The sequence below is a fragment of the Pleurodeles waltl genome, chromosome 8 (genome assembly GCF_031143425.1).
Source record: "Pleurodeles waltl isolate 20211129_DDA chromosome 8, aPleWal1.hap1.20221129, whole genome shotgun sequence".
NCBI lineage: Eukaryota > Metazoa > Chordata > Amphibia > Caudata > Salamandridae > Pleurodeles > Pleurodeles waltl.
The window spans coordinates 13,082,281-13,096,206 of NC_090447.1; the positions used below are offsets into that span (position 1 = coordinate 13,082,281).

Here is a 13,926-nt window from a genome sequence, read left to right on the forward strand (position 1 = left end):
GCCTCATCTCAAGCTGGCCCCAAGGCGGAAGTACTCTTACTTGGAGACATGTTTGTTAATGACATTGGTAAATTTGTTAATACATTTACTGCTCTGGACAAACAACAAATGACAATAAAGAAAGTTTTACAGCCCAACATTTTTGGCAGGCCTCCGGTATTACCAAGGTCCCCACAGAGGTTACAGAATCCCCAAGTGAGGGGGCTAGCGGGACAGATCAAGAGTCATACATTTTTTCCCCACCAGATTACACTTTTCTAGAAGCAGATAAGTAAAACATGTTAATTGGGGCACATTCTAACCCACCACAAGTGCAAGTTTACTGATACACACTATTCCTATCTCACAGGTAATCTTTGTATGAAGAGTAAAAGTATTTCTCAACAACTGTGCAACATTAACAAAAGATGCCTGGGTATTAGATACCGTTGAAGGATTCAAGCTAGGTTTCTACCAAACTCCAAGCCATGCTTGGTCTTCCAACCAACTCCATTCCCCCCCCCACAAGAAGCAAACTTCATTGATGTAGGAATTAAGGAACAGCTACAGAACCAGACAATTATCACTTCTTCCCTCACCACGTGTGGTTTTGCAGCACCATATTCTTGATACAGAAGAAAGGTGCGTACTGTAGGTTGATTGGTTTTAAACCTCAGAGTTTTCAACCAGTGAATCATTTATCAACCTTTCAAGATGAAGGTCATCCATCTTTAACTAGACTTATAGTTGGCGCTTTCTGCTTTTTGACAGTATTTTTATTGAAATCTTCAAACTCCCATATCTCTGGTTCTACTGATTGGAAATTTGTCAATTTGGTCTTGTTTTATTTATAAAAATGTTCCCTATTTGTCTACATTGGTGTAGAATTTTTCTTGTGTTGGGTTTCTATTTTATTACCATGTGAAGCCTTACATAGATACTTTACACTTCACCTCTAAGTTAAGCTTAACTGATCTGTACCACGCTAGCAGAGACTTGAGCACTGGTTAATTTGGTGGTTTGTTTTTGCTGAACCCTGACAAGTGTTGCGGTTGCTGCTTGTGCAGGGTTTCGCCCTCCTCAACTAATAACTCAATTGCTTACATTAACCTACACAAACTGGATTTTCCTCACTTTATCTACCATCCACCACTGTCCCAAATCAAACATAGCTGAACCAACTCTTGATACAGAACTGCAAACCTCAGTTGTAGAGAAACCTCACCCTACTAAAACACATCAATGCAAAAGAAAAAGCCACGCAACTTAGACTTCTTTGTAAAGTCATACTTTTCATCTCTAAAGACATGTTCTATTGAGTTTTTTTCTGCAAAGCATGAATATGAAAACTCTGTACAAGTAGGTGTTCCAAACCTTCATCTGGCAGCTCTCTAAGGAATCTTGCAAGTGGCCACAAAGTTGGTCACAGGCATCAATAAAGTTGTCTAATCCACTTCACGCTAAAATGGTTCCCTATCAAAACTTACCTGTATCATGCATAAAGTATTACTTCTGGGGATCCCCAACTAGCTTGCCCAAAGGCTAATCATTTCAGGTGAGCAACCTCTCTTCAGAAGTAAAGACAACATTTTTCCTGAAGCCACAGGATTTAAGAAAATTAAAATACTCAAACAATCATTCTCAGGAAGTCACCCAAGAGTAAGGAACTCCATAGCAGAAGCCACCAAAACAATTTCATCTTTTGATACCTTTAAAAGGTAAGTGAAAATATAATATTCTAACAACACTTTCAGATTTGGCTGTCCCTCTTCACATCTCTGAAAAGGCTGTTGAGGAGTAGCTGATTAATTAAATGATGCTCACTCTCACCTCATTCATTTGGTAGTTATCTTCCTCCATCTTCTATAGCTATTTGTTACATATTAACATTTGTTTTTTTTTTATCTGGCACTGTATTTTTCTTTCTTGGGTGCTGATATGTAAATAAATTATTGTTGATGTTTCCTTTAATTAGATATTATTACACACTATTATTACATAAACCACTCTAAACTGTTCAGTCCATGTCTCCACTATATAAAGCCTTTAAAACAATCAATCTTATGGGATGTGGTAAAAAATAGGACAATTGGAAAGGTTCTTATAAAGCAAAAGGCAATTTTTTTAAACAGCTGCCAAATGAGACCCTGATAACAAATTAAAATCTTACAGGACTCTAATCAATGCTTATTTGTACAGGTGTTGCTGGTGCTCGCACAGACACTTGTTTCTTAACGCTGGCTCTTACTTATGACAGTTCAGCACATGGTGTGGCTGTCTGTCTAGCAGCAGAGTGTTTAAAATGCTAATATACCTACATGAATATTAATACCAGATATCCAGACCATTTTTACAGCTTTGAGTGACCTGGAATATTCTAAAACAGGCTTCTCCAATGAGTAGTTTATGAGCTAATGGTAGATCTCCAGCTTCCCGTAAATAGCACACCTCTGTGCATCCCACCCTACTAAATTAGAAGCTTTTGCTTGATAGAATCAATATACGTATATCAAGCCCAGAAAGCATGCATTCAAGACCAAATGTGTGTATTTTATTAACTCATAAGCTGATGTTTGGAGAAAAATGGTTGAATTTCCAAAATCTATTTAAATATTTAAAGCAGATATTTTGGGGAAAATGTGTGCGTCACTGGAGAGACGTCTCACTAATATTCTTATCTTGGTGCCAGGGATAGTGCAGTTATGGCTTTTATGTACTATCCACGTACAGACATTCCAAATTAATAGAGCTTTTTTACATGACTGCTGACAGCCCTGCTTCTGCTGTGAGGTGGTCAGTGTTGGTAATCATGCATAGGAGAGTCACTAAAGTAATCTTGCCTGATCTAGGAACGATGACATCACTAATAATATTAGTACCTCACAGTGATTTACATTGAACATAAGTAGCACATATTAGAGGAAAGGTAGAGGACCCCTGGTCACACAGGGAGGTGTGTGGCAGTCAGTTGGTGGTAATGGCACTGGCATTTGATAGAACTGACAGGGGCACTGGGTGGTGCAAGCTACATTGGTCTCTTGAGAAAAACCTTGGGACCTGGTACCTAAGTTGTTACAAACTACTGACTCCAAGATTTCTAATTACAAATGCTGTTTGGGGGGCTTCTCTTATGGAAGTAGGCCACAGTTTGTGATTCCATTTGTTTGGAGAATTTTGTGTGAGTAGAATTTCAGTCTTTGCTAGTATCCACTTCACCTTCAGCCACCAGCGTATCCGGCCAGGTGCTCTGGGTAGCCTCCCTGAACTCTTCACCTGGTGGTGTGCTTCAGTAATACAAGATGCAATGAGATATAGGCAATATGAGGAGGACAGTGTACCGAGCACCTTGTACGATTTGAGTAACCAGTGATCAGATGATGAAATTAGTTATTTTTCCACCCTTATTCTTGAGGGATGTAAAAAATCACACATTGAACTATGCATGTGCTTGAAACCTCCAGGTCCTTCACTATGTGAAGAAAGTCAACATAACCCTTCAAAATGATGACCAAATCTATTTTGATGTGAATGGTGATTCCCCACGTGCCTATGACATCCTCAATGTGCAGATAGTTGATGCTGATGACATCAGATTGGTGAATGTGGGCAGCTTCGATCCCCAAGAAAGCGATTATGTCTATGTCAATACAAAAGCCATATTATGGGCTCAAACCCCCCAGGTAAGAAGCAAATCATTCATGAGCATCCTATGTGCATCAGCTCCTATAAACCCTTTGGTTTTGCCAACATTCAGGAATAAAGAATAAATACAGCAATACCTCTAGGCCAAACCTCCTTCCACTGGACTCATACACCCTTTTACCTAATCTTTCCCAGAGTCCTGTCCTCTCTAAAACAGCATCAGTTGGTGACCTATCATTCCTGTTAATCCCTGCCCTGAGAGGTCACACTCTATGATCCCTCCCTTAGAGTTCTCCTGCCCTAGGCAGTGATACCATGTAGTCACTCCCATCTATCCTCCTTCCCTAGACATTCACACCCTGTGACCCCTCCCATCTATCATTCCTGCCCTGAGCAGTCACACCCTGTGACCTCTCTCATCTAACCCTCCTGCCCTAAATAGTCACACCCTGTGATCCCCCTCCTCCAGCCCTCCTGCCCTAAGGAGTTACACCCTGTGATCCCTCTCATCTTGCCCTCCTGTCCTAGGCAGGCACACCCCGTGATCCCTCTCATCTAGCCCTACTGCCCTAGACAGTTACACTCTGTGATCCCTCCAATCTGGCCCTCCTGCTCTGAGTGGTCTCACTCTGTGATCCCTTCCTTCTACTCCTCCTGCCCTAGAAAGTCATACCCTCTGATCCCTCCCTTCTAGTCCTCCTTTTTTTAGCGATCACACCCAGTGATTTCCACCATACGGTCTGCCTCACTCCAATATTCTACTCCTGAGAAATGGTACCTCCTCTGAGATGCAAATGTTTAAAGCCAAAGATAGATTTTGGTTGTTTGGTATAAAAGTATCCATAAAATCAGCACAGAAATGCCTAATATGTATTCACATTGCAAACTATACAACAATATCCAGCATACAATCACAGTTTTTAATAGCACTTAGTTACACTTTATGAATTGGGCAACACTTATCATCATTCTAAGGGTTTGATTTAAATATCGATTTAAACTTTGTGCCTACATCTTGAGATGAAAAATTACGTATGTTCCTCCTTATCTCAGCGAATGACTTTAGGGTTTGAGTTTTTGCTGGAATACATGGTTTGAATTGTTTATACAATGTAAGTCATCTTCTGTGTTCCCCTTTTCTAAAAAATGACAAGTGTGGGATCTCATTTACTCCTTTTATTGCTTCAGTGTTCATACGTACTTTGACTTTCCTCGTTGACACCAACATATTTCAGATGCACGGACAAGTGATTAAATAAATGACATGTTCTGCATTGCATGTGGTAAGTTTAATTCAATGCTTGCAAAGTGAGGGGACATGCCACCTTCTTCTAAACTCCCTCCATGTATTTAAGAACTGGCTACCAAATGGCTAATGGGCATGCCCAACATATATGGGGCAGTGGGGTGAAGAAGATGCTACATTGCTCCCCACGGCTGCCAGATGATCCTAGGAAACATGTTATGTAATTTGTAAGGTACCATCCTATCCTGATCTTCAAAGATTATTCTCCACGTTGGGCAGACATGCTATGTCTTCCACAGTATTTGTTAATCATCCCCTGTAAGGGAGCAAAAGGTGGAGTAAGGAAGGTTAATCAATCAAAAAAGGAAGGTCCACTGATCTACAAAAGATTTACAATGACTCCCTCCCCTTGAAACCTCCAAAATGCAGCTCTCAATAAAAGGAACAGAACATGTCCACTTTTATTTTGTTTTGAAAACCAGGTCTTCTGCTCTATTCATCAGGCCATACATGACCTCTATATTCTGTTTTGTTGTAAGTTTATTGGAAAAATACCCTTCTCCCTATCTCAATGAACGCAATTTTCAGGGGAACTCTTATTTGACATTGTATTGCATCACTGCATTAAGGGCTACCTGAGAGCCAGAATTCATTTTTATGCTTCCCTTCTGTGAGCTTTAAGACAGCCTCAAGAAAAGTTTGCCTTTCGGGTGTAAGCACCTTTAGGTGACCCCAAATCACTTCCTTTGAGGCTTTGAGAATGTTAGGTGAATTGCTAAATTTAATTTAGTCAACTATGACCTTGGAAATCAAAATCTCAGCTCTAGCCTAGCAACATGAAGCACATATTGATGCAATCTCCAGCTTTTTTCCCTGGCAAGAGTCAATGTATCCCTAATCTTTCCCACATTGGATCTTACTCAGGCACCTTGAGTCTCCCTATTACTGCATCTCTGACCCTGTCCACAATGTGGCTAGATAGGAAAATCAGGAAAAGATATGGTATATCAAAGAGTAACAGGATAATATCCTCTGCACTGATGTTTTGCCATTCATCTATTAACTAGTGCCAGTTCTCTCAATAACTAGTTACCCTCTGTCAACAAGTTTCCTGTGGTGCCCCAGAGGCAGGTGATTTACCCCCTCCACCATTGATGAACCTATCAAAGTGCCAGCCACTACCAGAAAACCTTTTGTGAACACTGTCACTTTCATCTGAAGTATATCTAAAAAATGTTTGTGGTTCTGAGAGGGGGCACAAAGAGCAACCACAGTTAGAATACCATCGTGCACCCTCACCTTCATCATCGCATACCTCCCTCCTTGCCTGTCAGTGCTTCCAATATGCTAAAGGTGGAGGATTTTCAAATCAGAGTAGTTATGTTGTAGGTGTTAGTTGATTTTAATATGTGAATTTGCAAACCTGGGTGGCAAACATCTTACACCTGAGTGTCCCCAATGGGACCGTATGTAAGTTAGTTTATTTTAGTTTTATAATATCCATAATATCTGTTTTTCAGATGCCAAAAAAAATGCTTTCTTGTTCACTTAGAAAGGCAATAAGGCCAATTTACAGTACAAGAAAGGATGCAGAATATCAGTTTGTGAGCATTGGACCATACTTTTAAATATCCTCTATTCTCCTGCCCCTCATGACAGAGTGTTCCAGTGCCACAGACCTTCCCTCTCCACTTTTCCACACTGTAATTCTATGGATGAAAAAACGTAATGAGGAACATTTAAAGCTATTCTCTTCACCACACTCCCCTAATACCATAAACACCTATAACAAAAATACACTTGTAAGGCAGAGAGACTATGTAGGTATCTTTTCCTGTCCTTCTTCAATGACACCACCTATAAATGCACTTTCATCCCCAGGTCTTCATTGTATCTATTAAAATAGCCTCCACTGTTCAAAGAAGGTTCACAGTCCAGCTGTCTCAGTTGATAAGAACCTCTAATATTCACAAGATAAGCCATTTAGATCCTGAGTCAGCCCGTGATCTTGACTTCTGAGCAGCTGCCTCTTTTGGATCAGTGCCGTTGCCTCTGGCCTTTGAAAAGAGGCCTTTTGTCCCTCTTTCTTGACCTTCACCTGTGGCAGTTGTCTCATTCATCATTAGCTATAGGCAGATGAAATTCTTTGAATCCTTTCATTTTACGTCTTTCTTGTCAAGCATGTTTGCCATTGGTTTAACTAGTGTCCTTTTATCCACCATGGATTGAGAAATGTCCTGTTTTGTAATTAGTGTGTCTTCACTGAAAAGTACCTGGGACATCTTCATATTTCTGTCAATATTTCCTGATCTTATGGTTAAGAAGGCAATTTCACAACTGTGTCTTTATGCCACGAAGAATCACTTATGCATTGTGTCAGATTCAACCAATTCTCCTTCCTTTTTACCCAGAAAGTCTGAAATCTCAAGTATTCTCAGCCGTTTTCCTGATTCTAATTGTGTTTCTTCTTGCCCTATTTTCCAAGCCATCACATTTTAATTGAAAGGTGTCCAATGTGTCTCTAGACTGTTAGACTTTTTGTCCAGTTGTTTGATATCCTGTCATAGTATGATCTTCACTTCAGTCACACTTTCCTTGACTAGCTCCATTACTTGTCCATCTGCAACTCCTTCCATAGAGTTCTGCTTCTCTTATGGAGGTCATAAGCCTAATTAGCTGTTTGGAGCGCATTCAAAGCCAGCACGATGCCTTCAGAGTGCAAGCCATCCCTTGGATCTTAGCCACTGTGCCTTCACATGGTCACCCCTCAATCTAGCTTCTAGGGCCTCTGCAATGTCTTCAGGACTACCCTGGAAGCACCATCCAAAATCTTTTCTCAGCCCCACACTGCAGCAAGTGATCTTTCAGAGGCCGTGCTCAGTCCTTGTCACTTTACTTCTGCAGCTGCTCGGTTGATTCTCCTGATGGTTGCAATGGTCAGCTGTCAAGGTTATTAGAGCGCAGCATTTCAGAATTGTGTCCACCATAATTGCTTTCTAAGCCACACTTGTGGCACATTCTGAAGGCAGTGGAGCTGTTCCTTCTAGTGCTATCAGCCTGCCTTGCAAAGTGTCTTCTGTCAGAAATTGACAACAGTGGACACGCATTCATAAGTACTGTAAATCATTTGTAAATAAACTTGTGAGTTACAACAAGGGAGCAACAGCATGCTGCCAGCTCCTCACCACATACTCTTTGTAAGGGTTTGCAATGTGTGAGCTGCAAATTGAACTGCATGGCGCAGGTGTGCACTGTTAATGGGTACTTTGCATTTACAGTCAGCTGTGCTGGTATTATAAATGCAAAGCATTTTTGCCATTCTGATATCTGAGCACCACGTGAGGTTTTCTATGTACTGGGAACATGTGCATCGTCTATCTCTGATACTATGATTGTGTGGCCTTTCCCGTCCTATGCTTGTTCTAAAATGATCCATGGTCAGAATGCCCTGGGTAAGAGATGTGGCCTAAGATGTGTTCTTTGATATTCTAATTTTAGTTTGTCCCTCAGCCAGGGAGGAAAGAATACTTTTAATGCATGCTGATGAACTTATAGTGTGAGAGAAACATTCTTTCCTAACCTGCGAAGCATACGTCTGCACAAGAAGTCAAACTAAATTGTCAATAGTCACCCAAAATTGACCAATTTGGATTTCCTGTGTTAAGTGAGAGCTTCAGTAAACTAGATTCCCTAATGGTAAATGTCCACAGTATTTAGGTTATCTTTTATCTAATTTCAGAAAATGTCCAAAAGGTGCCCTTTGGATGGATCATAACAGTGAGTCCGCAAAAGACCTAAACACATGCATGAAAGCGGACACATGCATACATTATTATCTCTAAACATTATGGTCACTAAGGGAGTTCCACCTGCTAGTTTCATCAATCATACTGGAGCAGGTGCATTGATATGTAAATGCAACTTGACACCAAACCATGGACATCCAAGGTAGCTGATAAGAGCGGCTACCAGTCACATCAGTATTACCTTGTCCAGAGTACATTTGCATACACAGCAAGATTTACCCAGAGACTCAGGCTGCTACTACTATCCCATATCTTCAGGACGAACTCCAGGAGAGAATAAAGAACTATTGGGTGAATTGAAAACAGAGTTTCCACGTCTCCTATAACTCCTTATTTCTCAGTGGAACCTCATAGTTCCATCTCTAATCTCTGTTAATTCAAACCCCCTGAGTTTTCAGTATCTAAGTACCAGTAACTCGGGGATGCGGAGTCCGCAGGGGCAATATCTAGATAGCTGGTGATGATCACCTTCAGTTCAAATGACACAAGACATTTTACACATCTTAAGCAGATGTCTAAGACCGCAATATCCGGCTTAAAAATTAAACTCTAATTATTTAATAACAGTTATAAACTCTGTCAATGATTATTTGATGAAAGTCCTCTCTCGCTCAATTCCTCTGTTTGATCCAAACTGTTAGCTGTGCTTTTTTTTACTTCTTCTGAAGATCCCATTCTCTGTCAAGGGTAATTTACTTCAAGGTACCCTCTCTATCTCTTTCAGATTGTGCAAGTTACTTATGATTTTTTACATCCATATATCGACTATGTCCCTCAACAGGTTCCAATCTCCGTCTGCAATCCAAATTGTCTCCCTGGGCACAGAAGGGCTGCCAAAGAAGGAAAGCCCATATGCTGCTTTCAGTGCGTTGCATGTTCGGTTGGGGAAATCACCGACCCTCGTAAGTTTTGACAAGTGGAACTATTTTTTAAGAAAAGTTCTCAAAGTAAAATCACAATATACATTGCTCCCATTTAAAGAGAGTTAAATGAATGGTAGACTTACCTCCATATATATGTTTGTTCATTTCAGAATGAAGCATACTATATATTAGAATGAGGTCTTAAATATAATATATAGACAATTCTACAACACTCTAATGATATTGAAGGCATCACCAATTCACAAATCTTGGGGGTCACTTAGCATTTGACAAATGCAGAGGGGAATCCATCAACAAGTGTCACATTCTCCAAATGTCAAAATCTTGTTTCACCTATTTAGAAGTGGGCAAACTCCCAGGTTTCTTGTGGTGGGGCATCAGCAGTGTCCATCAACAGAAAACTATGACTGTCTAACTGTCTGCCACAGACCCATGGGTCAATAAACTTGAGAATGATTATCCTATTTATGTTGTTTCTTTCAATAAATATTGTTCTTGCTGAAGGCAATGATTTAGGTGCATTATGTCTATGGTTTATGATTGGATCTAAGCTACATTACCCAGGGAACACCTTTTATATATTTTTCCAAGAGCTTAGTACATTTACTGTTTACTTTCCACAAATTTGCATTAAATGCTTTCACCTCTTTGAATCCATGTTCCTGTGCAAAATGTAATCCCACCGAGCAGTGTGTTACGATTAACAGTTTAACACAAAATATGTCTTCATGTACATTCTTTTGCAGGAACTAATGATTGCAGAAAATGCCCTGATGATCAATGGTCCAATCTAAAACAAGATCAGTGCATCCAAAAAGTGACCGAGTTTCTCTCATTTGAGGAGCCCCTGGGTGTAATTCTTCCCACCTGCGGTGCCTTCCTGTTTTTCCTCACTGCATGTGTGCTGTTCCTTTTCATCAGGTATCACAACACTCCCATTGTAAAAGCCAACAACCGTGGACTAAGTTACCTGCTCCTCGTGACCCTTATGTGCTGCTTCCTCTGCTCATTCATATTCATCGGCCATCCTGGGAAGCTCACCTGCATGCTTCGACAGACTGTCTTTGGGATAATTTTTTCAATCAGTGTCTCTTCTGTTTTGGCAAAAACTATAATTGTTGTAATTGCCTTCAAGGCAACCAATCCAACGAGCACTGCCAGGAAGTGGCTGGGATCAAAGACCCCAAGTTGTATAGTTTTCTTCTGTTCTATGATTCAAGTCATCATCTGTTTTGTTTGGCTGGTAGACTCACCTCCATTTCCAGAGATCAATCTGAAGTCTTTTCATGAGAAAATGACCTTTGAATGTAATGAAGGAGACACCATGTTCTTTTATTGCATGCTTGGGTACTTGGGCCTCCTGGCCACAGTCAGCTTTATAGTGGCCTTTCTCGCAAGGAATCTGCCTGGAAGCTTTAATGAGGCCAAGATGATCACCTTCAGTATGCTGGTGTTTGTTAGTGTGTGGGTCTCCTTCATCCCAGCGTACCTAAGCACACGGGGTAAATACATGGTGGCAGTGGAGGTGTTTGCCATCTTGTCCTCCAGTGCAGGGCTCTTGGGGTGTATATTCTTTCCCAAATGTTATATTATTCTCATAAGGCCTGAGAGAAATACCAGGCAACTTCTAGTTAGAAAAGAGTGTTTTTAATGTAAAAAGATATAATATGGAATGGAAGCAAGCCTTGTCAATGAGAGACAGATAGTGGATGACAGTAAAGTTATTAAGATTAAGAAATCAACCTTTTACTATACTAGTCTGAATGAGATAAATATATGCATAATGTTTTAGGACTTCACAGGATCCTTACTCTGATACAAAGGAGCAGAAGTTGCAAAAGCATGCCAGTCGCATTACCTACACATTGAGGGCAGGATTTAAAACATGGAGTGTGGACTACCATTTGTCGTGGTACGCACATACTTTGGAACACAAACTGTCCATGCCTGTTATACAATGTGAAATGAATATCCCTGGTCAAATAACATTGTTGAAGGCCTGAGAAGATTTTAAGAAGCATTAAACAACAGCAGTGAGTGTGCATGTAAGAAGTTAAACGCTGCGCAGATTAATTGACCCTACTGAAGAACTGTATTAACTTCTCAAACGATTGAGGAAACAGACCTGCAACTCTCAGGGCCTACTCATTGAATGTAAACAGGAAGGGGATCAAATCTAGATCAAGACAGAAGATATTCTAGGGACTTCCACCCTGTATATATTTTCAGATACAAGTGATCAAAGTGATTTATCTTTCTGATGCAATGACAGGTCCCTTCTTCTCTAATATCTTTGCAAGTGTGTTGAAGAGTCATTGCAACTAATTTTTCTTCATATTTATGTAAACATTTTGGGAGTCCAAATATATGTTTCATCATCTATTTTAGAAAATGTCATAAACACCAAGGTTACATGTACAAATACTGGGAAATCATATTAATAAATGTATGTTCTGAAAATATATTATTGATAATATTTAACAATAGATTGTTTCACAACTTGCCTTTACATCTGTAGCTGCTTTAATGTGATATCAACAGACACAAAAGCCCTAGATTTTAGCTATTATTTATAACATTAAATAAACAGCTATTATTAACAGATATTGCCACTCATTCATCAGTCAATTCAACTAACTCAAAATGATGTTTTAGCTATTATAGTGTGATGGATCATTATTTTATGATGTTATTCACCCAAATGTATGTATAGACCTATGTATATTACAAAAAGAAACATTTGCAATAGAGGGGGCATTGCCAGCGCTTGACCGGGGGGGTGGCTAGTGTTTGTCCAAGATGGCCACCTAAACACTCTCTCTGGAGGATCCAGTACCTCTCTGCCAATTTATGGGAGCAGATGATAGTGAACAGAACCTAATTTTGATGTCAACCAGGTAGGCTGATTTTATGGCGACGAAAAAGACCATTCCCCCCATCTAGATTGACCCAGAAACATTGGAGCTTTGGCCTCAATCTAGATGATAGTCAGGCATTAAAAGGGCCGCTCCCATGCATTCTATACAACTGGGTATGTTTACTACATTATACATTTTTGGGGAAATGGGCATACCCACTTACCTTTATACTTTGTGCCTACTTGTGTCAAGACTGAATTTACTTTGTATGCAGTGTCATATATATTGTCAGCAGCAAAGGTCAGGCATTGAGACTTGTGACAAAATGGCTGTGATAAACCAAATCTCCACATCTTTCAGTTAAACTTTGTTTGTTTTATGCTGAATACATCACCGGGTGACAATAATACATTGTAGACAGGCTTCTGGCCATACAGTCATCACCCTTTGACAGAGAGTAGAGGCTACTATCAAGTGCTCTGCAACTGAATATAATCTGCTAGATGTGAGGGTCACCAACTCATTAAACATTGTTAACATTTGCTGCGCAAGTTACTTTTCTATGAAGCGCTAGCAAAAATAAGCATTGGTGGTCACCTCCCCATTCCTGCTTCGAGCTTCTCTCTATTGGAGTGCTGTCATCCGGGGTGCTCCCTCTGACTTGCAACCATGACGGAAGACAGAGACAAGGACAGAAGGGGGACTACGAAACTCAAAACAGGCCAGAAAAGACCTAAATATGATCTCACTGCTGCTGGAATCTCTACTACAATCCAAGACTGACCAATCTGCAAATGTTTTTTCTCTTTCTTCTGCGACTTACTGCCCTGCATTACCTGGCATAATGCATGAAAACAAACACAAATCAAATGGCTGGAGAAAGGACTATAGAGTCTAAGCTAGCAGGATTATAGAGGCTAAATCTCGTATCAGCTGCCTTGAAGATGAGGAAAAGAGCACACAAAAACTTTATAAGTCAATGTGTACCAAAACAGCGTCCCTCTCACTTTGGCCTCCTGAAAGGTGCAGAAGATTTTGCAAATTTGTGTGCTGAATTCCTGGATACATGGATTTCCCCGCACTTTGAACATTTCCTTTTTCAAAGACTTTGAAATTATTGAGAGAGCATATAGGATTCTGTGTGCAAGCCACCAGACTCCTCCAAGAGTAAGAGACAACCAAGGTCCAAGACTTTCAAACCTTTAAGATATCAACACACAGAAAATAATCTTTGAATACATGGAAAACCACCAGCAGATTACCTGGGAAGCGGCCAAAATTGGCATCGCTCAAGATTATGTGAAAGACACTGCTAGTACAGGGATTGTTCAGTTAAAGTCTTAGTTTACCACTATCAGAACAAAACCCTCACTGCCCTTACTCATCTCAGGTTGATGGATCTTACAATACAGTGAGCTTGGTATGAATTAAAGGGTTTTAATATTCAAATCTTTTTAGCAGTTCATCTTTATTAAAGTCGTATGTTGAAATTAATTAATCTCAATCATTAG

At 40.2% G+C, this 13,926-nt stretch overlaps 1 protein-coding gene across 1 annotated transcript in view; it reads left to right on the plus strand.

Moving 5' to 3' along the window:
• LOC138249016 (extracellular calcium-sensing receptor-like) overlaps positions 1 to 11,208 on the plus strand; it is a 136,195-nt gene extending 124,987 nt beyond the window's left edge. The window contains exons 4-6 of the mRNA XM_069203074.1: positions 3,441 to 3,659; positions 9,455 to 9,575; positions 10,304 to 11,208. Coding sequence (XP_069059175.1) covers positions 3,441 to 3,659; positions 9,455 to 9,575; positions 10,304 to 11,208 — 1,245 coding nt within the window. The remainder of the gene's footprint in view (positions 1 to 3,440; positions 3,660 to 9,454; positions 9,576 to 10,303) is intronic.
• The last annotated feature ends 2,718 nt before the right edge of the window (positions 11,209 to 13,926 follow it).